Source organism: Polyergus mexicanus, unplaced genomic scaffold, assembly GCF_030449975.1.
Source record: "Polyergus mexicanus isolate NDT 795.1 unplaced genomic scaffold, iyPolMexi1.0 SCAF_1, whole genome shotgun sequence".
NCBI lineage: Eukaryota > Metazoa > Arthropoda > Insecta > Hymenoptera > Formicidae > Polyergus > Polyergus mexicanus.
In genome coordinates, this window is record NW_027223321.1 from 6128008 (window position 1) to 6150901 (window position 22894).

Genomic DNA, 22894 nt, shown 5'->3' on the forward strand with positions numbered 1-22894 from the left:
TTTTAAAAAGTTCCATCTAAGAATTCTCTAATTTTACTTGGAACTTTGAACAAATTACTTGAAACATCAGGGAATTCTTACTGAATTTTTTTACAAGCTTTGGATAGATATCCTGATTTTATATAACCACAAAAAGTGACTAAGATTTGTAATGCATTCACTTATTTTTAATTTCCACGATTTATGATTAAATATTATTTAAATGTATGTTTTCCCTTCGAGATTTTTTTCCAAACTATGTGTAATCTAATATTTTAACCGATGAATTTAAAATATTTAGTTTTCTTCGACACATTCCACTTATTGTTTATCACGTTTTATTACTACAAATTATAAATTTAATTTAGCGAGGAATACATTAATTACAAAGCTGTTTTAAAAATCAGTAATAAAATTGCAAGGCTTTCCTTCTATCGCCACGCATTCATATAGAAAACAGATCGCACATTTTGTAATATCACCGGCTGTAATCACTGTCTTCATTATATCGAATGTATATAATTTTGTCGGCCATATATCCTGTGAAAATGTTTCTACAAAAGAATCATATTTGCCTATTCTAACGAAGACATATGTCGTGCGTCCTGCACGCAGTGCCTATTGCTCTATTACTCTATTGCTTCTTACCTCGCAACGTTCGTGACAGCTTGCGCAAATCTTTCAGATTAACGTGGACCTAATTACGTTCGCGACCAGATTGCTTCTCAATAATTAGCGCTTTTAGCAGCGATCGCGATATACACCGGTAGCGCAAATTGACAAAAGGAAAGAAGAGTCCTGCCACGAGGTGATCGATTAGTGGGTGGCTGGCTAGCTGGCTCGAGAAGGAGGAGAATAAAGACAGGGAAGCATAAGCGTTGAAATTGCCATGAAATTATGTGCCAGTTAACCGCGGGCTCGTTTTACGAGCCGATATCTTCTCGATGAGAGGCCAATACACGCTTCCCGAGCCTCTCGGGTTTCAGCGTGTAATGCACGCGAGATCCATGTCGACGTTTCCTTTACGTAACTAGCAAATTACGAGTCCATTCCAGGAATGCGATATATTTTTTCTAACATCGCGATCGCGCGAATCGATAATTCTTATTTTAATTTCTTCAAGAAAGTTCTTTGAGGGTTAATATATATAAGAAACGTCAAACGAAATATTTTATATAATATATCTTGGAAAAGAGAGAAAAGAAAATATTTTAATATTTATAAGAAATTCAAAAAAAAAAATGCTCTTTGAGAGAATTTGTTAAGGAGTGCAGCAGAAATAAATAATTTGATTAATGAAATACCGGGAAGAACCTTGAAAGATGGTAAATCAGACGAGAAAGATCGCTTGAGTAAGTAAATGGCACTCTAGAGCGGCACGAGGGATTTTATCGGCATTAAAGGCGGCGCCAAAGGAAGGAGTTCAAGTGGATGGATTTGGGTCGAGAAGGTATCTCCTCGGCGCGCCGAGGAATAAACATTGGTGTGGCACAAAGAATACGCTTGTGATATCTCAAGATGAATATAATCTCGCGAAAATATCCTGGCACGTTGGTTATTGCGTAAATCTGCATAATAACGTTACCGATTAGATTTTAATTTTATTTGTTTTTGTGCATAATACTTTAAAGATAAAATACAATGAGAAACTAGAATACTCGATATACAGGATGTTCCAGAATTAGATCGACAAACTTCAGATAGTTATAAAGAACACCAAAACAAGCCGATTTTGCCAATAAATCCGTGTCCGCAAATGAATCGTTTTGGCAACTAGAGAATTAAAGACTAACAAGGAAATTTTACATATATGTAGGGGAGGGGAGGTAAATAGATGAATTCAGAAATTTCCAGTTGCGGCCGAAAAATGATTTTAAGGGGTGAAATCACTCCTCATATGTAGAGTAGCTTTTTGCTTTTCTCGATATATCTCGAAAATTATTCGAGATATCAAAAAATGTTTTATACAAAAATTTTATGGTAAAAACACCTCTATTTAATCATATTGATAAAATTTTTAAAGAAAAATTCTTTTTCAAAGATCTTTGCCCTTGTTAGTCTTTGATTCTCTAGTGCCAAAAATCGGCTCATTTGCGGACACGGGTTTGTTGATGAAATTGGCTTACTTTGGTATCCTTTATAATCAAGAAACTGAAGTTTGTCGATGTAATTCTGGGACACCCTGTATATCCTAGATTAAACTTTAATCGACAATGAGGTGAGATATTGAATGAAATAATTGTCGATGATCAACTGACGTAATCTAAGATATATCATTAATTATACGATATATACAATCTCTTGGCGATGCACGCACCAATGTTTATTCCTTTCGCTCGTGTATTATAATCGATCAAACTGTAAAGCGCATGAATATACAACCGTGCTGATGTGACACGAAAAACCATGTCAATTATTGGCGTATGACGCCTCATAAATCATTTAGCCACGATGCTACACTATCACGCCGATTATCCCGTGTCTTCATCATGTCTCTCGACATCCTGTAAAGCTTGTGATTATTATTTTTCTTTGTACACATTTATTACGAATGATTTAACCGAGTCTTTCAATCATATCGCTTTCGTAAATGTGACTTTTTCTTTTTCATTTATGATTACGTAACTTGTCGATCTTGTGGCTTTCTTTGGTTGGTTAATCCTGTAAATCCTTCAAAACAAAAACTCCTATCAATTTCAAATTCTGCGGAATCGTGTAACATATGAACCGCCCACAAGATGTCTACTCCCTGGAAAAATCTAAAAAATCTGGAATTCTCAGGGATTTTGTTTTTACCTTGAAAAATCAAGGAATTCTCACGGAATTTTATTTGAACGTAGAGAATTTTTTTTTTAAATTCTCTCTAATCATTTTGTTCTTATATTGCAACCATTAGCAACCTGATTGCCCAATCGATTATGAATTTTATGTTTCAAATATATTATAAATATTGTATATCTTTCTCTCTTTGATTACCATATATGTTCATTGTCATAGCAAAAAATACTGAATATCCAATACTGGGTACACTTTTTTTATTGTAATTCTTACAATTAATGATAGAAAATATTATACAAATGAAAAATGCTTACCTTACAAAAGTCATTCAGTTCTTTTCAGCACATTTTTAAATTTAATATTTCAAATTTAAGTGGTTTATTTTTCCTTTGTATGAGTGAAAAGCATTAGAAAACGCATGCAAAAAAAAACTGATTTTAAAAAGTTCCATCTAAAAATTCTGTAGTTTTGCTTGGAATTTTGAATAAATTATCTGAAAAATCAGGAAATTCTCAGAGAATTTTTTTACAAGCTTTAGATAGACACGTTGGTCTGTGGCTCTCCGACAGAGAATCTCGAGATCTCTTGGCGTTTCAAGATCGCCATATATACGGCAGCCAGTTTTATACGCGTCTTAACCGTCGCCCTGCCGTGCGCGTTTTCAGACATTTTACACGCTCATCGCACGTTTACGGAGTCAAACGCGCGCAATTTTGCCCAATCGGGATGGTAAATTTGCGCAGTGGGATATCTTTACGAGTCGCGAGCCAACGTAACGACAACCAGAAAAGAGGTCCTCGCGCGATCGAATCCTTGGCGCTTGTTTCTCGGGGCGAGTGACTCTCGCAAAGATACGTGCTTGAAACGAGACGTTCGATGACTCTCTCGTGCGACGCTGACAGAAATATTCAAGTGACAAATATGACATTTCTGCTTTTCTTTTTCTTTCATACGCACTTTCGACAATGGATGCGTTCATAAAGTGTGATGCGCTTAAAAATCCGCCTCTTTCGCACGATGACATTACATTTGCTTTAACATAATCAATTCGATTGTGTTACACGATCGATCGAAGAATAAATGCCTGCCAAATGTATTCACGAAAAAATTCAATGCATATCTTTTGCTTCTCTTCTCAGATAAAAAAAAAAAAAAAAATTGCAGGATACTTTTCTGAATTATTATAGAAAGAGAGAAGCGAAGTATCTACTCTGATAGCTTAATAGTTTTCAATAAGTGTTTATTGTACGGTAAAATAAAGGAAGCATTTTAAAGTGTGAAGAACATTTCTCTTGATTTATCATGGCGGACAATATAAATTAAAAAATTAATATAAGTTAAAAAATTGCCACATAAATTTATGAAGTTGCATAGCGAGCATGAAATAGATTCCATATAAATTTACCAGATAAAAGCGTAGAAGATAAATCCGGCTGGATTTTAGAGAACGTCAAAGTTTAAGCGTCGCTTTACGATGAATTAATATTTATCTGCGAAAATTCTCTTACAACAGAATTTTTTAATGCAAACTTGCTCGTTATCATCGCAATGGAGACATAATGTCTATAACGAGATTCAGAAGGCTGGATATGATTAATAATTAATATCTTTGGCTGCGATGAAGATGCGGTGAAAGGAATTTAATATTGCAATTAAAAATTGTAAATGTCATTTCAGCGATAATAATTGTGCGATTACATCTTGCAAGGATCATCAAGAGCAATAAACGGCATTTTTCACCGAATTTATAATAATTCCATCACATAGCAACTTTAATTCACGCAATAAAGCTATTAAGAAAATATTCTTATCGCGCCGCATCCTTATTAAATACGATGATATTAAAATTGTGCAGTGTATAATTTATTTCTAAGAATGTTGATGAGATGCTATGAAAGAAATTCTGTACGAAAATGTCAGATTTGCCCGCAGACAGCTCGCCTGAAATGTATTTTACTTTGTTATGTAAAGATCCCTCTGCACGATTTGAAGAAGCGAAAATTGGTCACTTCGCGAGTCTTCTTATTTTTGGCTTCATAAGTTTGCTCGATATTTTCTTACACATCGGTTAAAAAAGGCGGCTAAGTTGATTCTGCATCAGTAAAAATGCCTTTTATAACATCGTCGACGTCAAGACACTTTCAGCAACAGCAGTAAAATCGCCATGAGCAACGCGCCCGGAGTATGTACAAACAGCTACTTAAATTCTAAAGCAGATTTACCGTCGATCACCGTAAAGATTGCCCCGATTTGCATAAGAAGTGATGTTTAAACGGTCGCGCTCTGTTGCCTGGCATTTCTGGCCGAACGTAATTGCGCCTGTCTACAATATACAAGTATAAAACATGATTCTTGATGCACGTATGCTTTTAGAAACGCAATATCATTGCGATTCTTATCGCCTCCACTATAAAATTGCATTTCACATACATAGCACTCTAGACTGTAATTATTGAATATTTCTAAAGGTTAATGTAAATTTTAACTCTTGACGGGTAAACATATAATATACAGAGTATTCTAAGTCAGGTCAATGAAACTTCAGGGTCTTATAGAAAATTATCGATCGCAATTATATGAAACATTTCGTTCGAAGATGATGACAAGTAGTAATGCTTAGCATTGCGCAAATCTCACAACATTTCAGAGTATAGAATTTGAAACTGGCACGCCGGGCCCCAATAGAGGGTGTACCGCACCTTCCGTTGTCATATCTTTTATTCTATTATATTATGGGAGTTAATAAACAAAGATGGGAACGGATCATATCCGAACGAGACGTTTCACATAATTGCGATCGAACGAGCCCGCCGAAACCAAATCACGCTTCAATTCAAATTTTGGTAAAGGAAAAATCGTCTTAGAAATCGTATCAGGAATATGTCATTTTAAGGATGGAAGGTTGTTCTGAAACACCCTGTATACGATGCAAAGATCCAAATTTTCCGGCTTCCGCACCACTGCCAGATCTTTCTGGCTAACTCACTAAGGTGAGGAAATTGAACACTTCCTGTTCTATTTATGTAAGATATTGCAGACGTATTATCCATTCTTAGCAGAATTTCGCAGTTATACAATGAAGGAGCAAAACATTTAAGTGCAAAGAAAGCCGCTAGTAATTCGTCGATTCCAGAAACCTTGGCCACTAAATCCTTGACAGTAAGCTCTCCAGCCAGTTAATGAAGCATCTGAAGATATTTCTAGGGCGAATTTAAGAGTTCTAACAGGGTTACATCGAGTTTTCTTTCCACCAGAGTAAGTCATTAGACATGGCTTTATTTATATCAATCCTTCCATCATTGTCATTTAGGAGTAGTGCCAAGAATTTCTACCTTTCTAACCGTTTACAGTAAATTGAGCCGTATGCTGTCGCCGGACATGCCGCTGTTAGCATCCCGAGTACTCTAGCCATCTCACGAATTTTATAGCAACTTCCTACCTTGAATTGATTAGTCAAATTTGCGATCTACAGTTTTTTCTTTTCAGTTAACTCTAGTCTAAATTCAACGGAATTAATTATGAAATCTAAATATTTACATTTTTGGTTTGGGGTTATTGAGCTCTTTGAATAATTTATTGCAAAACCTAAATGTTCTAGCAGGTTTATTGCTTCATTTACATTAGGATATTATAGGATTTATGTATAAAGAGAAGATCGTCAATATAAATTAGAGATAAAATGCCTATTGTTTTCAATTTATGCATGACTGGTTTCATAATTTTTATATGAATGTACGGACTTGTGGATAGTCCAAAGGGTAGACATGTAAATTGGAACAGTTTGTTCTTGAATTTGAATCGTAAATATTTTCTGTGTTTTATATGTATTGGGACAAGAAAATATGCGTCCTTTAAATGGAGGGAGCACATATATGCCCCCTGAGTTAGTAGGTTTTTAACTGAACGAATGTCCTCCATTTTAAAATAACAAGTATCTATAAATTCATTTAACTTTCTTAGATTAATAATAAATCTGTTAGAACCATCAGATTTCGGAACCAAGAAGAGACAAACTGTCCCTCGCAATCTTCACATTCTTCAACTGCATTTTTGGACATTAAATTGTTGATCTCCAGAGCAATTTTTATCTGATCTGATTCTGACCAGACAATGTCTTTAGATGATTTGTCTTGGCGAGGAGTTTCTCTGAAAGAAATCTTATATCCTTTCAAGCAGTTGAGAATATATTTGTCAGTAGTGATCTCTTTCTACTGGTCAGTGAAAAGTCTAAAACGACCCGCTTGGACTCTTATCTCCTTTACTTCTTCGTTGACGTCGATTGGCTTGACGTCCGACTCGAGGATTATGATGTACTTTGGCTTGTTCTTTGACTCCTTGGCTTGAATTTAATTGTTGATACGTCCCCACCTGCTTGTACCTGGCAGGTGGATATTTCAAGTTTTCCTGATTGCCTGATTTATAAGTCAATACTTTTGGTTTATCTTGAGCTCTGATTTTTGCCTTTCCGATTGACTGAACTTCTTTAATCTGTTCGGCAAATTTGCTTCCATTCATACGATGTAGTAGCCTCAATTATGAGTTTAACGCCCTTATTTAGCAAAGGAGTGATAAAAGATTTTCTGGCCACAGACTGCTGATAGAAAACGTCAGTCAATAACTTTCCAGCATCACAAAAATACTTTGTGAGTATTCCCTGATCAATGCCGTAATCGGGATCATCGAGAATTAATGATACTACAGCAGCTAGAGCTGATATTGCAGGGCCTACACAGTTTTGTGTCTCAAGAAAATGATGATTTCTTTTAATAGCAATCTCGGACAAGATTGGAACGATTTTCAAATTAATCTTGGGAGCCTCAGAATATAATTCTCGTTTTCTTGGATACTTTTGTAGGATAGTTTTCTTATTTTCCTTCGGAAAACCCTCCTACATTCATTTCTCCCATCTGTGTTTGAACTTTGGATGGAACTTGATTGTCAATTCTTTACTTGTATTGGGATCTTCCCCCAATAAATCCAATCGAAGATGACCGGCTCATCAGTTATCTCATTAACAGATGAATTTTCTATGTGCTCAGATGAAATCTGCTCTACTGAGGGAACAGTTTGACTATCCCGGTTTTCTTTGTTTTCAGTAATATCTGAAAAAAGGAACACAGAAGAGAGAATATAGGAGGGTAAACACATTTTTGAATAACAAAATATGTCATTTATCAAATATGTCATGTGGCTTATTGCCAGTGGCATTCGTGTGGAATTGCGACTCTATACGTTCTGTACATCTTAAAATTGTCGTTGTCATGTGGACATGATATAAGTTTGACTTTGGAATTGTCTAACTTCATAACTAAGCTTCGTAAACAAAACTTTTAAGCTGTGAATGTATGTTTTTATTGAATTTCCTTCATAGATTTCTTTTTTTATATTGTATGGACATAGCGCTTTGGCATTTGTGTGGAACTGCTGCGCTTTAATTAGATTATGAGTATGTTTCGTATGGAAACCTACATAATCTTTGTTTTAACCTTCGTAGATGTCAAAACATGATGCAACTAGGAAAGTTTCGTGTGGAAACTATCCTAACATGCACCTATCAGGCCGTTGGATCAATTGACCGAGTATGCTAGTGAGGTTATTCAGCTGAGTCTGAAGGATTTCCAGCTTTTCTTTCGTCTCATCCCTACTTCTTCTACAATCTCTTGATCGAGATCGCGTACGCTCCGTTAAAAAGTTATAGCTAATAAACTCTCTGTAAGTAATTAGTTATGATCAAAATTTAATAAGAATATTTTTATGTTTGAATTTGCAATGTTTGTACTACGAATGTAATGTTTTTTTCAAGTTTCTGCTTTTTTCGTTGTTTTGAGTTTATTTTTTTTTTAACACTTTATCAGAATTAAATGAAATTGGTGTAATTCAGGTATTTAATTACCCATCAGATTTATTTCGTTATTTTTTCAAATTAATAAAGGGTTTTGAAGAGATTTTTAAAAATCATCAAAAAAATATGATTTTTCGAAATTTATTAGCTATAACTTTTTAACGAAGCGTTTCTGGACCTGTTTATACGAACTTTTTGTTTCAAATTCAATTTCCTATAAGATCCTAAAGTTTCATTGATCTGACCTGGAACACCCTATATATATATTTATATAAATAAGAATTTATTTTGAAGAGAAGAAACATTTTTTAGAAACCTTTAAACATCATTGCGCGAATTTATGGATGCAGAAAGTATACAGAATAATTCGATATTGTATTCTCTTAATTTAATAGATTTCTATCCCCACAATTCGCATTTTCGATAAATTAAAATTACTTTATCATCACATGAAAAATATCGTCACTGATACAACGTGGATAAAAAATTACGAGTTGATCCGTTATAAAATAAAAAAATCGTTTCTTCTTTGCAAGATTATAACGTTCTCGTCTTTAAAATTTTGCTATTTAAACTTGCGACAATCAACTTAATTGGATATCAATCGCGAAAAAAAAATCGTGCGAGATAAATACAAACAGGTACTAAAATGGCGTTTATTATGGATCACCGCATAAACATCCCTGATTTGCATGACAAGTATTCCAATAAGAACAACGCCGACACGCGGACCGAACACGGCAAGTTGACAAGCGAGACTTGTTCGCTATGACATTATCGCATTTGTTCGCGGCAAAATTATAGCAGGCTGCACCTTGAAAACGTCGGAGAGCGTGTAAAATAAAGACCGCTAAAATTTTCCGTCATACAGGAACATTTATATCCGTTGGACGTCAAAAACAGGACATATTTAATAATCTAGATATAGCGGCAATTAAAGAGGGATGCTCCGGTTGATTGTCAAATAATCACGCGCGATTGAAGACTCCATTATAAAATTGCAGCTTTGAATATACAGGTATATTTTGCTTTTTCCTGTCTGCTTTTAAAGCCTATTCTACGTGACATATATTGTCGATAGTGTTTTAAAATTATATAATTTTAATTTTGATCAAAAAGTAAATCCTCTTATTTTTGATTAATATTTATTCTTATTTATATTAATCCTTATTTTAATTAAAAAATAAATTCTTATTGTTTAATTAAATTGAAGCGGACTTGATTTTTTTATAATTTTCTTGCTCGATGAGATATAAGGCTTTAAATTTCATAGAATCTATCATTAAAATTTACGATTAGCTCTGCCCACTAATCTCGGGATTTCAATTGATCAGTCATCCGTATTTTGCGTAAGATTTTTCCGACTTCTGCGATAATCGAAAAACACATTCTCGCTATTCGCGAATCGGCAGGACGATCTTCAACGAACGCGTCTCCGCCGAGCAGACGGTAATAGCGTGCAATTTATCGACCAATAAATCGGCAACTCCGGTCAAGTATCGTTTGCTGCTACCTTCGAAATAGCCTGACGAGAGACGCGGTCGTAGCTCAAAGAAGGCTCGAACGATTTGTTTATAAATGACGAGATTACGAGCTTGATGCGTCGCTCATTATTAATTTCCGCGCGATATTCATATTCATATCTTCTGCCTCCTATCGCGACACTTCGCGAGATATAGAACACAGCATAGGATGCAAATTGTCTTATTGTTTCCTTTAAAGAGCTATAGAATTTTTATATAAAATTGGTTTTTCTTTTATAAGTAGTATTACTAAGCCGGTTCTAACTCTGGTCCTCCGAGGGGTATGCGGGGCGAGGGGAAACCGCGTGGGCGGAGGGGGATTTTGGCAGCGCTGGGGAATGACGTCACGCGGGCGGGGGAGATTATCGCGGGAGCATAAACAGCGTGGTGTATTACAAAGGGCGAGTGCTGATGTCCGGCTGTTCGAATTTATAAACATTATAAACAAATATCGTCTCACACTGCACTATTGCACGTGCGGCATTATTGAATTTCGTAGAAAGATGATAAGCTGAGCGCCGATGTTCGGCTGCTATAATTTATTATAAACAAAATAGAACCATCGCGGTGGCCTCTTCATTTTTTCCAGGACGAGCCGCTCGCGCACTATTGCGCGTAACATTAGAATTAGATGATAAGGCGAGCGCCGATGTCCTGCCGCTCGAATTTATAAATAATATAAACAAGATAGAACCATCGCGGTACCATAACGCGATAGATGAAAAATATATAATGAAGAACGAAGGGTGCCGCAGCAGATCTGGATTTTTCCGATGCGACAGGATAGGTACTAAAAAATGCCGTCATTAATTGAATTAGTTTTGTGCCGAGAACGCTATAACGCGTCGTGGTGGTCGCAAGACCTGGTGATGGGGCTGCTGAGAGCCCTGCTGAATTTAGTGGTTTTCCAAAGAGTAAGTAGCATATTTTATTTTATATTACATTTACGTTGTATTAATTATTTATAATATATTATTATTCAATTTTAATTTTATTTTACAGTACGATAGAGTAAAATGGATATAAAGATCCCAGGATTTGTGAACATAGAACGCCGGCGATTTGTGAGAGCGTTGCGACGGCACGAGCGCGAGTTCCGCGAGGACGTGTGGGAAGACAATGGCCCCGACGGTCTTCATTTAGACCTAAGACGTCTGTTCGGGCTCGAGCCCTACGAGGAGGACGTACAGGAACGGTGGGACGAGCCTCCGAGCAAGAGGTCCAAAAATTGATTGTATCTATTTTTAAAAAATTGTTGTATATTAAATATTAAAAAATTAAATTTTATATTAATTTGGTTTTTTTGTTTTAGAAGGAGCATCGCATATATATTTTTATTATTTTTTATTATTATTTTTATTATTTTTTATTATTTTTAAAAACACACACACACGCGCGCGCGCACACACATTTGTATTATACACACGATTATTGAATAAACTTATTATTTTTATTATAATTAAAAGTATCATTTATTTCTGCACCTTCTTCTTTCCTTTTCCCACATGCATGCCTCGCATTATCTCTCTTTCTTCCGTGAACGTCATCCTTTTCCCACGCCAATGCGGACTCTATCCTTCTCCTACACACGTGCATGCCTCGCGCTATCCTTCTCGCACGCCCATAGAATGCTATCCTTTTCCTACTCGCGCTGTCCTTCTCCCACATGCGTGCATGCGGTCGCCTCGCGCTATCTCCCTCATACTCACCGTCTTACGAACGCTATACTTATCGCACCGACTTAAGAACGCTATCCCTTTCCCACGCTCATGCGAACGCCTCGCGCCATCCTTCTCCCACGCATTACGGCATCGTACCTTAAGACGCGCGTGTGGTTTGTACTGAGGATATGCAAGGAAGGGAAGCGAAAGAAATACATAATCATTTTTTTTCAGTTTTTAACACATTTATTTATTTATTTATATTACCATACATCACCCCGTCTCAAGGTTTCAGACAAAATTTCATCCACAGCATAAGCAAATAGTTCGCAATCTACGATAAATGTTTTATCATAAACTTCGCGCAAGATTTTGGCCGCAGAATCTCTCTCGGCGCCAAACATATTACTTTGCAAACTCCGAACAAATTGATCGAAACTCTCATTTACAGCTTCTAGATTCTCGCACAGCTTCAAATATTCGTGATTAACACAGTGTTCGAGTTCGAATAAGAAAAATATTGTTGACGGTTTCATGTACAAGCAAGAAGCGCGCAACGTAAGTTTGACAACACTCGCATCACTTATTTTAACAATCTCAATTGTTAAATCGTTAATCCATATCGGTGCATGATTAGGCGTTTGTACAAGTTGTTCAACGTCCGCTCGTTTCAGCATTAGCGATTCCCATGTGTCAATAGATAATACGATTTGATTGCCTCGGTTATCGCCGAGATGCAATTCCACGTAAGATGTTATTCCAACGCTGATTCCAATATCCAAGTATTTATAAGCAGTACGCGTCAAAGCAAATCTGCGTACCAAAATACATGGTATACAACGAGGTTTATCGCATCTGCAAAATACAAAAAATATGAAATAGCATGGAAAAAACATATGAAATATATATATATATATATATGTATGAAACATTTGTGATACTTACAAATCAAGTGGTTTCTTGTACGGCTTAATTTCATCTCGTGGTTTCTTGCACGGCTTAATTTCGTCTCGTGGAACGTAGTAATTCACGCGTTTGCAACCGTTGCTGGTGCTTCCTTCAACGAAGTACATTTTGTCTCTCGGTTATGAGAAGTGGACCGTTGGTACTAGCTGTTGACACGACACTGATCATATAAAAATTAATCGAATATACATGATACGTGAAGATACGCTTATTTTTCAAAAGTATGATGTGGTGGGAGATCAATGCTCTGAAAATTTAGGAGAAGGGGAAACGGTCAACGTATGATGCGATGGGAGATTATTGCTCTGAAAATTTAGGAGAAGGGGAAACGGTCAACGTTAAAAAGAATTCTTAGAAACGACTCGCGAGGAAAGGAGTGGGGAGAATAAGAAATAAAAAACATTAAATACGTTTACACATTTTATTTATAAAAATATTGCAATTTTTTTTTGGCATTGCGACCACCAGCTAAATATTTTTAATACATTCTGTAAGGCGCAATTCTTAACATGTTTTCCGCATCGTATAGTATTAGTAACATCTAGATTATTTAAAGATTCAATATCTTCGTAATCAGCATCCAAAGTCTCGATGATTAAATTTTCTCTCGCAAGATTCTCAAGCAAATCCGCCATTTTCGTTTCTGACATTCCTTGACGTACACGAGAGTCAACGTCTCATCATCCTCTTCTGTACCAAGCACGGCTGATGTAATCAAGCGTTTAGCCATGCTGTACGGCATGTTTCCGTCTTCCCATCGTAATCCATAGTGATTCGCGATCAGCCAGGAAGCACACGATTTGTCGGATTTTGTGAGGAGATTCCATGGTAGGGAGTATGTAAAAATGTAATGCGCCAGAACGGTCCCCTTTCTCAACACCGCCACCTCCTTTACGACAAATTTCATCCCGACGAAGAATCCTTGTAGATCCACGAACGTTGATACGGACATGACGTTTTTTATATCAGCACGTCGAGAAGAAGAAAACTGCGATTGATCCTGATGTATTATAGATTTTATATCGTCTCATTCCCCCCACACTTAGGTGATTTTGCGCACAACATTGGTCAACGGGTTGTACTGAATCACGCGATCGTGTATGATGAGACAGTACGCTGTGGTATTCGGCGGCACGTTCTCCTTACACTCGAATTCCAATCTCACATCCACGGTTGCGCTCTTGACCGATTCGTTTTGTCGAGAGCAATCGATGGTCACGAACGGACCGTTACGTAAAAATTGCGTGACGGAGAGACTCGGCTCGAGATACTCGTATCCGTAATAATTTTTGCAGAAACGTTTTCCTTCGTACAGAATCGACCATCTGTTTTTATCGAAATCCAGATTCATATCGTCGTACGGATAACATTCCGAGTTCAGATAGAGTTTCACGTTGGTCAATTTGCAGTCGTCGAATCGACTCGTATCCTCGGACATGACGTTTTTCCGGCCTGTCTGTAGAACGAAAACAACGTATCGCGGCTTCTCCAGCTGAGTCGCGGTCTTAATAGGCCACGAATGTTTGGTTGTACGCTGCAATAGCGGAAATTCGTACAAATCCCACAAGCGAAAACCCATACTGAGGTATTGTCCGCTTTCCAAGGCGCGCAGCATCGACAGCTTGTTAATCTCGTTCAATACGACGTGCGGCATTCGCCATTGTATCTTGAATATGTCGATCACAGGCTCCAACACCAAATTTCTAATCAGGCAATTGTTGTCGTTGCGCGATCGTATTAAGATCAATTCGTGACGAGCGTTAATCACCACGCGCCTGTAATCCTCGCAAAATCCCAATAACATGTAGAGCGGTACGCAAAAATTAAAGTATCCATTCGTGTTAGTATGCACATCCCAGCCGGCGTTCCTCATAATCACGGTTTTATCGGATGATATCGTTACATAGTTCTTGAGTGTGCTAATTATTCCAACATTTCTGTTGCCATCAATCTTCACACCGTCGAGTTCGTATCGAATCTCATCGAACATAAACGCGATGCAATTATTTCCCAGTACCACATTAGATCCTTGAGCTGGTTTGTTTATCTTTAGTTTTCCCTCGATGTATAGAAAACTTTTATACGGCAACGTATACAGATCCTGTTGTTGTATGGGTATTCGTATCTCATCGCTGTGCTCAAACGTCGTATTGGCGTATGGGTTGTACGTGCGAGTCTTGATCTTGACGATACGATCGTAAAAGACCGGCTCGCCTTCGATGTTAAGGATGTCGGTCATGTTTTCTCAGATATTTCGCACCGCGAATCCCAAAGATTGCAAAAATTCAAGGTTTGCCGCGTTAGAGAAAGACGTGCGAGCGTTACAGATTGTGGTAAACGAGCTTCGACGTGCGAATATCGCTAGATTAGAAACGAGTAACGAACGCTAACGAAACGCCAACGAACGACAATGGACGACGACAAACGGTTCACGGACAGCTACGGACGGTTCACGAACGACTAGGACGGCCGAACGGTTCAGGAACGGCTGTCGAGCAGGGTCACGAGCAAACGTCAAACGGAAATGGACATCGTGAGAGCGAGAAGGAAAGAGAATGGCGGTATTAAAATTATCCCGTGCAAATTGATAGAAGTTTAAAACGGTTGTATTTCTAAAGTCATATCGGATTACAACATGCGCAAGCATCAAACGATCGGTATGCGACCTGTCGACGTTACCCCCGCGATCGCCGAAAAACTCTTGGCTACTGTGTACAGCGCGATAAAGATCATGTTAGAGAAAATTCTATTTTCTTATGAGTATTTTCATTGCTGCGGATGCAGCTATGTTTATTGAATATTTCGTTAGAAAAAATTATTGTCATTATGTACAGCTGTGTTTGTTGGGTATTTTGTTAGAAGAACTTTATTATCTAGTCGATATCTATTTATTTTTTTTCTTGTCATCTCGAGGAGACCGGCGTCGTTTCATCACCGATCTTCCTGTATCTTTCTCATGGTTACCCATAGATATAATTACGGTCTGTTTATTATATTTGTTTTTATCATCCATCGGCAGAACGTAACAATATTATTTATAAATGTTGTGACCCCGGATAAACGGCTCTTCCTAGAAAAGAAATGAAGAGGACATCGCGCCGATTCGGTCGCACGTGCAATCTTGCGAGGCGCTATTTGTTCATAATATAATATAAATATAATATAATATAAATTCGAGGATCCGAACATCGGCACCCACCTTTGTAATACACACGCGCCGATTATAAAGATATCCCAACATGCAACCCCCAATAAACGGCTCTTCCTAGAAAAAATTAAAAGGATAATGGTTTTTCGTTTTTGTTTGAAAAACTATATTACCTTGTCGACATTCCCCCGCGTGACGTCATTTCCCCGCGCCACCAAAATCCCCCTCCGCCCGCGTAACGTCATGCCCCCTCGCCCGTACAGTTTCCCCTCGCCCCGCATACCCCTCGGAGGAACTGGCTTAGAACTCTCCTAGTTCTACTACTGATAAATCTACTCTCCGCGCAGTGATTTTATTCTTGAATCGCGGACAGGATCGAGCCGACATTAAGACTCGAATCGGATCGTTATAATTAATAAACCTTGCTGCGCGCGACTTGACGCTGTTCAAAGGACGACGCGTATTTGTCACGATTAGCGATCGCACGCAGACTCGATCCCGTCGCTTTTGTGCAATGAGAACGCGGACACTTATTCATCCGCGAATACGCGATTCCTCTGAATGCCTGGCGGGATTAGAGACACGGGATCATTATTTATGCTCGCGATAGCCGCCGTTCGCGCTGTCTGAATTAATCATACGTCGCGCCGCTACTATATTTGCCCTAACGAGGCTTTAATCCCCCCTCGTCTATGCGAATTTGTTTCCATTATAAACAGAAACTTCACTTTAATCCCGCGTCACATGGAAATTGCATTTTCGCGTCCCGGCACGACATCCTCGACTTATAACATACATGTATGTCACGTAGAATGAGTTTTAAAAGTAGACAGGAACAAACGAAATATAGCAGGGTTGGGAAGTAACGCGTTACTTGTAACGCCGTTACCGTTACAGTTACTTTTTTTCGGTAACTGTAACGGTAATGGCGTTACAAATTTTATTTGTAACGGAAAAAGTAACTTCGTTACATTTTTCGGTAACGAGTAACGAATTTAACAGTTATTTTTATCGTTACTTTTTTCAAATTTTTTGATTTATTTAAGATATTATTCTTGCTATTGTGCGTGATAAAATTTTTATCTTAACCGTAAAGCCGTAAGCAAATCGACCAATTAGCATTCTTATTATGTTGTAAAAATGCTTGAATGTGATTGATCAACTTATGGCTCTTGCAAACCAGTGCGATGACGCGACGCGCGATATCCAATGAGAGCTTTATCTTTTTGGAAAAGCAGAGCTCTCATTTACTACCAGTTCTAAGTACCTTGCAACGAAAATTAGAAAATCTCAATAAATCTGACCTTATAGATTGCCATTCATTAGTTGAAGCTATTCAGCAAGGTTTAAATAAAAGGTAACTTATTAATTTGATTAATACATATGTTATTTAATTTTAAATAAGGATTTAATTGAAAAATATTATTTTATTTTAAACTATTGATTCAAAAGTATTAATTTCAATAAAACAAACAATGTCGCTTAATTTACTATATTTGATTTTAGATTTCTTACAATATTTGAAACAAAAGAATTAATAATAGCAGCATGTTTACATCCAAAATTTAAGTTAAACTGGTTAACCGGAGAAAAAAGAAAACGTGCTGAAAATTACTTGGAGGATTTATTGGGAATCCGATCAACTGAAAATTCATCAAAAGCTGGAAAATCTGACGATCACGATGATTTTTTCATTTTTGAGCAAAAAACGGTGCAAAATTAATCTGAACAAGAAGAATTGCAACGGTTTTTAAAATCAAATAATTGTAATATAGAAATGTTAAACGACTATCCAAAACTTAAAAAACTTTTTATTAAATATAATACAGCTCTACCAAGCAGTGCATCTGTAGAAAGAATGTTTAGCATCGGTGGCTCTGTATTAACACCACAAAGAGGGCATTTAAATGATGATACTATGGAGCAACAAATTTTATTAAAAATTAATAAAGAATTTCGATAAAATTTAATCATTTATTTTGTAATAAACCTTGAATGAAATCTTGCTTACAATTTTTTAAAAGTTTTTTTTATGCAAAATAATTTATTAGTTTGTATTGTAAAAAAGTAACGGAAATTGTAACGACTCGTTACTTTTTAGTAACTGTAACGGTAACGAGTTACTTTTTAAAATTAGTAACGAGTAACGGTAACGAGTTACTTTTTAGAAAAAATAACGGTAACGGTAACGAGTTACTTTTATAAAGTAACTTTCCCAACCCTGAAATATAGTACCTGTATTATTTCCAAAGCTTCAATTTTATAATGAAATCTCCAATCGCGCGTGATTATTTGACAATCAACCGGAGCATCCTTCTTTAATTGCCGCTATATCTAGATTATTAAATATGTCCTGTTTTTGACGTCCAACGGATATAGATGTTCCCATATGACGCAAAACAAAATTTTAGCGGTCCTTATTTTTACTCCCCAACGTTTTCAAGGCGCAACCTGCTATAATTTTGCCGCGAACAAATCTCGCTTGTCAGCTTGCTGTGTTCGCACCACATTTCAACGTTCTTATTGGGATACTTATATAAAAAATACTTCTTAGCGAGAGAAGCACGGAAGACAAAATAGAAAATTGATAAAGTAGCAAAAAAAAAAAAATAATTTTATACATCATACAATATTCAACATGTAAATATGACAAGGGAAAATGTAATTATCGTAATAATACAAGAAATATCTCTTATGTCAAAAACATGAGGCACGAGATTTTTTGGGGAGCTATTAAGATCTAAAACAAGATAAGCGCATAGAACAACTTGTACATAGCCAATGCAATTGCGTCTGATTAAAGCGGCTTGTTAGTGTCACTACTTGTATTCTTTCTAAATTTGCGGTATAAAAGTCTCTGCGACACGTGCGTAATAATTCGACGCGCAAAATTAATACGTGCCACGTGTGTGACAGCTCCCGATTGCGCGTTCGCGGAAAATACTTAACACATCATTAGATGACATAAATCTGCGCTCAATATTAAAGCGAGCGCACAATGCGACGAGATGCATTATAATTAAAAGTCGCGCCCCGTTTTCCGCGCATCCAAGAATATTGAAATTTTCATATCAGGTAACCAATGTCATATAATATAGCTGATTTAAATTTTTATATCGTCCGTACGCGGCTTATGTGAAGAAATATGGAATGCTTCGACTCTTTCGTCGTGTGAACTGACAATGAGTGAGTCAGCTAAAATTTAATCAGATACCGTTCGATTTTTAAGCTCTTTTATCGATAACATCGATGTTATTATGGGCATTCCTGTTTGCATCTCGAAATGCATTTTAGACATCGTCAACAGAGTCGTCCTGGTGTCCCTTTTGTCGTAAAAATTAATTGATAAGACGACCATATGTAGGGTGTCCCGAAATTAAATGTCAAAACTTTGGAAACGTGTGGGAAATCGATAAACTAAGAAATAAAGTCCCTTAGAAACTTGCTCGTTTTACGTCGTTTTGAAGAAAATCGCAAAAGAAGAAAGAAATAAATTTGCACCAAAAAATTTAGAATAACACTAAAATTATCAGATTTATCAAAAAGTACCATGAGATAAAAATTGTAGAGCATGGAATTAAAGAAAGAGAATGAATTAAAATCCTCCTGAAGTAAAATTAAAGGATCATAAATAAATACGTGACAACGCGATATTATTATATCTTGTTTGATTATTGCATCGTTAATTGATCCTCAGAATTGTTGAAATAGAAATTAAAATTATTACAGCACATATAAGACGTTTGCACGTGTGTTCTTTATGATGTCGACAGCAATTGCCAGTTTCTTGGTACATTAATTCTTGTACATCCATTTTTATTGATTTTTCGTAGAACTCGTATTTCTACCATTAATCATTTTACATCTGTCAAAAAAGATGAAGAATAATTTATATAGACTGCGTGTAAGAAATAAAAGAATTTGTCTGGAATTTTATCTTTTCATTTAATCTTTAACTTCTAACAAATAAAACTTTAGATTCAATCGGATCTAATGACTCAAGAGTACTTTGCAAAGCTACATCGCAGCCATACACTCCCTGTACAATTATTATTCAATGACGTAAGAGCTATTATACACAATCTGTGGGAAATAATGTCTCGCATGACATGATTGATCGAAATTGACATGCAACAGAGAAACACCGTGAGACAAAATTATTCATTTGACTCTCGGATGTTTATATCATACGTTGCGCAATTGGCTTACACAATAAGATTGATATAATCCTCAAACATATGAAAATTAATAGCATTTATAATTTTTAAAAGCAATGTTTTAAGAAAAGCTAGATGAGAGTACATCCTTGAGAAGAGAAATGTTTGAAAAATATGTACACAAATAATTTCAATTGTATACTTTACGAATAAGGCACGTCAGTTATCTCAATTTTGTATTGTTTACAATAATCAAGTATGCATGTCTCTGAGATAGAGATATAAATAGAAAAGAAAAAATTTTTTAATATAAAAAGCGGTTTTTTTATTTAAAAAAAAAAAACAAGCCTCGTTTTCCTCAATTTTTTTTTTTCAGATATTTAATATTTTTCTATTTTGATTACTGTAAATTGATTTTTCATTATTTTTAATTTTTTAAATGATAGATTTGAATTAATCATTATTATTTTAAATATAGTTCGCATTCCAATTGGCTGTTAGATAATTATATAATTTTATTATTTTTAATTAAATAAAAAAATGTCGAAAGAAATAAATTAAAAATACAAATTAAGAACTTTAATTTTTTTTTTTTTTTTTTTATTATATTGACAAAAAAAAATATACAGAAAAATAATATTATATTTTAAAAAATGATAAAGAAAAGCAAAATTTGTTGTTTTACTTTTTTCATTGAAAATTTTTTTCGGCTGGTTTTTTCTATTAGAAAAAAAAGACGTTTCTTTTACATCTTTACCTGAGGTATTATTCAATCAATCGGCGTGTAAACACGCGATTGCGTCACGGAATCAATCCTCGCGCGTAATCCCTTTGTAAGGGCTGTCGTTAATCGGGGAATCGCGACAGACGAACGTGATACCCTCTCGATACGATCATGCATAATTTATTATTTCCGTGGCATTACGCGGGCCGTGAACGACAGCCGACGTCATCGTCTGCTGCATTTGAATACAATGCCGGCGCTCGACGACGGCATCGCTAATTGCAAAATCCGCTCGATGCCGCATAAATGTCGTCGCTCGCACGTGACCGAGCCGGACAAAGTCGGCTCGTGCACGTGCGGCCGGGAAACTCTTATCGCGCGACGGGCCCGAAAGAATTTCGCGCCGCGCGAATCGATTAGAGACGCAGCGCAAACGTTTGTTAGTAATGTGTAATTAGCGCGAATGCGAGAATGGTGCCTATATGAATTATTAATGAGACCGCTGTCGACACTTGTCGGCGCCTGTCTCGATGATCATTTAATTACAGCCCTCGTCGCTTTGAAAACCGCATCTTCTCCAGTATCCCTTTCGTTGAAACATAGACATTACAATGAAACAATACAAATGATTGTCATTCAGAAATCGTCGACATTTGAATGGGAATAATATTTTAGAGATGATATTATTATTTTCCAGGAGGAACAATTTTTCTCGGATGAAGATTCGTGATTTTGATTTATTATGACAGATTTTTTTTACTTATTATTTAAAAATATTTAATCGTATTTATAAAATCGATGGATTACTCCCTAACAAAGACAAGATAGGGAGGATCGATTATTATTTTTAACAGGCAATATTTTTTTTATGATTGCAGGATGTGGCTGCAATAACTTGGGTTCAGCGAGCTCAGCCTGTGACATCGTGTCCGGGCAATGTCAGTGCAAACCGCAAGTTATCGGTAGACAATGCGACGAATGCAAGGTAATCTTCATCTTGCGAATCACATTGCATGTTTAAATAAATCGTATATTATAAGATTCAGGTCAGAGAAAGAGGAGAGGGAAAAAGAGAGAGAGAGAATCAAGTTGGTAATACAATATTGAACATCGATTAAGACAAACTCGGTGATCTGCAACGTAACTATATTATCTAGACAGGCATCTAGTAGCGAAGACAAATGCGTTGCTTTTCTTAATGCAACTGTATCAAGTTGCCGAAAAAATTTCATTGATCTATGCTGGAGTATCGCCAGATATAATCGTACATGATATGTAGATCGTATTATTCGTTATCGGAATCAGTGAACAAGTCAAATCGCGCAATAGATTCATTGACATAATACTGGGTGTTCCAGGTCAATGAAACTTCAAGGTCTTATAGGAAATTGAATTTGGAACAAAAAAGTTCGGATTAATATATGTCCGGAAACGCTTCGTTAAAAAGTTATAGTTAATAAACTTCGAAAAATTACGTTTTTTTGATGATTTTTAAAAATAACTTCAAAACCCTTCATTCATTTAACAACAAGTAGAGTTGTGCAAATTAGAAACTTGCACATTGCTTCCTCATCATTTTATTTTACAAAGCTTAAGCTGCTTTAAGCATGCGGTTTTTTCAATTTTTGCTTCCTCATAGAGGAAGCTTTGTGAACGAAATATAAAGAAGCAATATGCTATATTCTAATTTACACACTTTTTTTATTTTTATATAATCGTTATAGATTACCAACCATCCTTTAATGATACTCTATTCATGTTAAAAAATTTAACTTGATATCTTAAAATTTGCGAAAGTTAGGATGTGTACAAACATTCCTCAAAAAATTCAAAATTTTATAAAAAATGAACCCTTTCACGGATATTCATCAAATTCAGTACCAATCATCCTTTAATAATACTCTATTCATGTAAAAAAATTTAATCCGATATCTCAAATTTTTCGAAAGTTACAGCGTAAACAGACATTTCTCAAAAAATTCAAAATTTTATAAAAAATGAACCCTTTCACCGATATTCACCAAATTCAGTACCAATCATCCTTTAATAATACTCTATTCATGTAAAAAAATTTAATCCGATATCTCAAATTTTTCGAAAGTTACAGCGTGAACAG

General features: G+C 36.1%; 1 protein-coding gene and 1 pseudogene across 2 annotated transcripts in view; one reads left to right on the top strand and one right to left on the bottom strand.

The window, feature by feature from the left end:
* Positions 1 to 22894, top strand: part of Wb (wing blister) — a 227041-nt gene that overhangs the window by 185520 nt on the left and 18627 nt on the right. For both annotated transcript variants that reach the window (XM_070296247.1, XM_070296255.1), the window contains one exon: positions 21657 to 21763. In XM_070296247.1, the coding sequence (XP_070152348.1) occupies positions 21657 to 21763 (107 nt within the window). The remainder of the gene's footprint in view (positions 1 to 21656; positions 21764 to 22894) is intronic.
* Positions 6842 to 8020, bottom strand: LOC138938847 (uncharacterized; annotated as a pseudogene).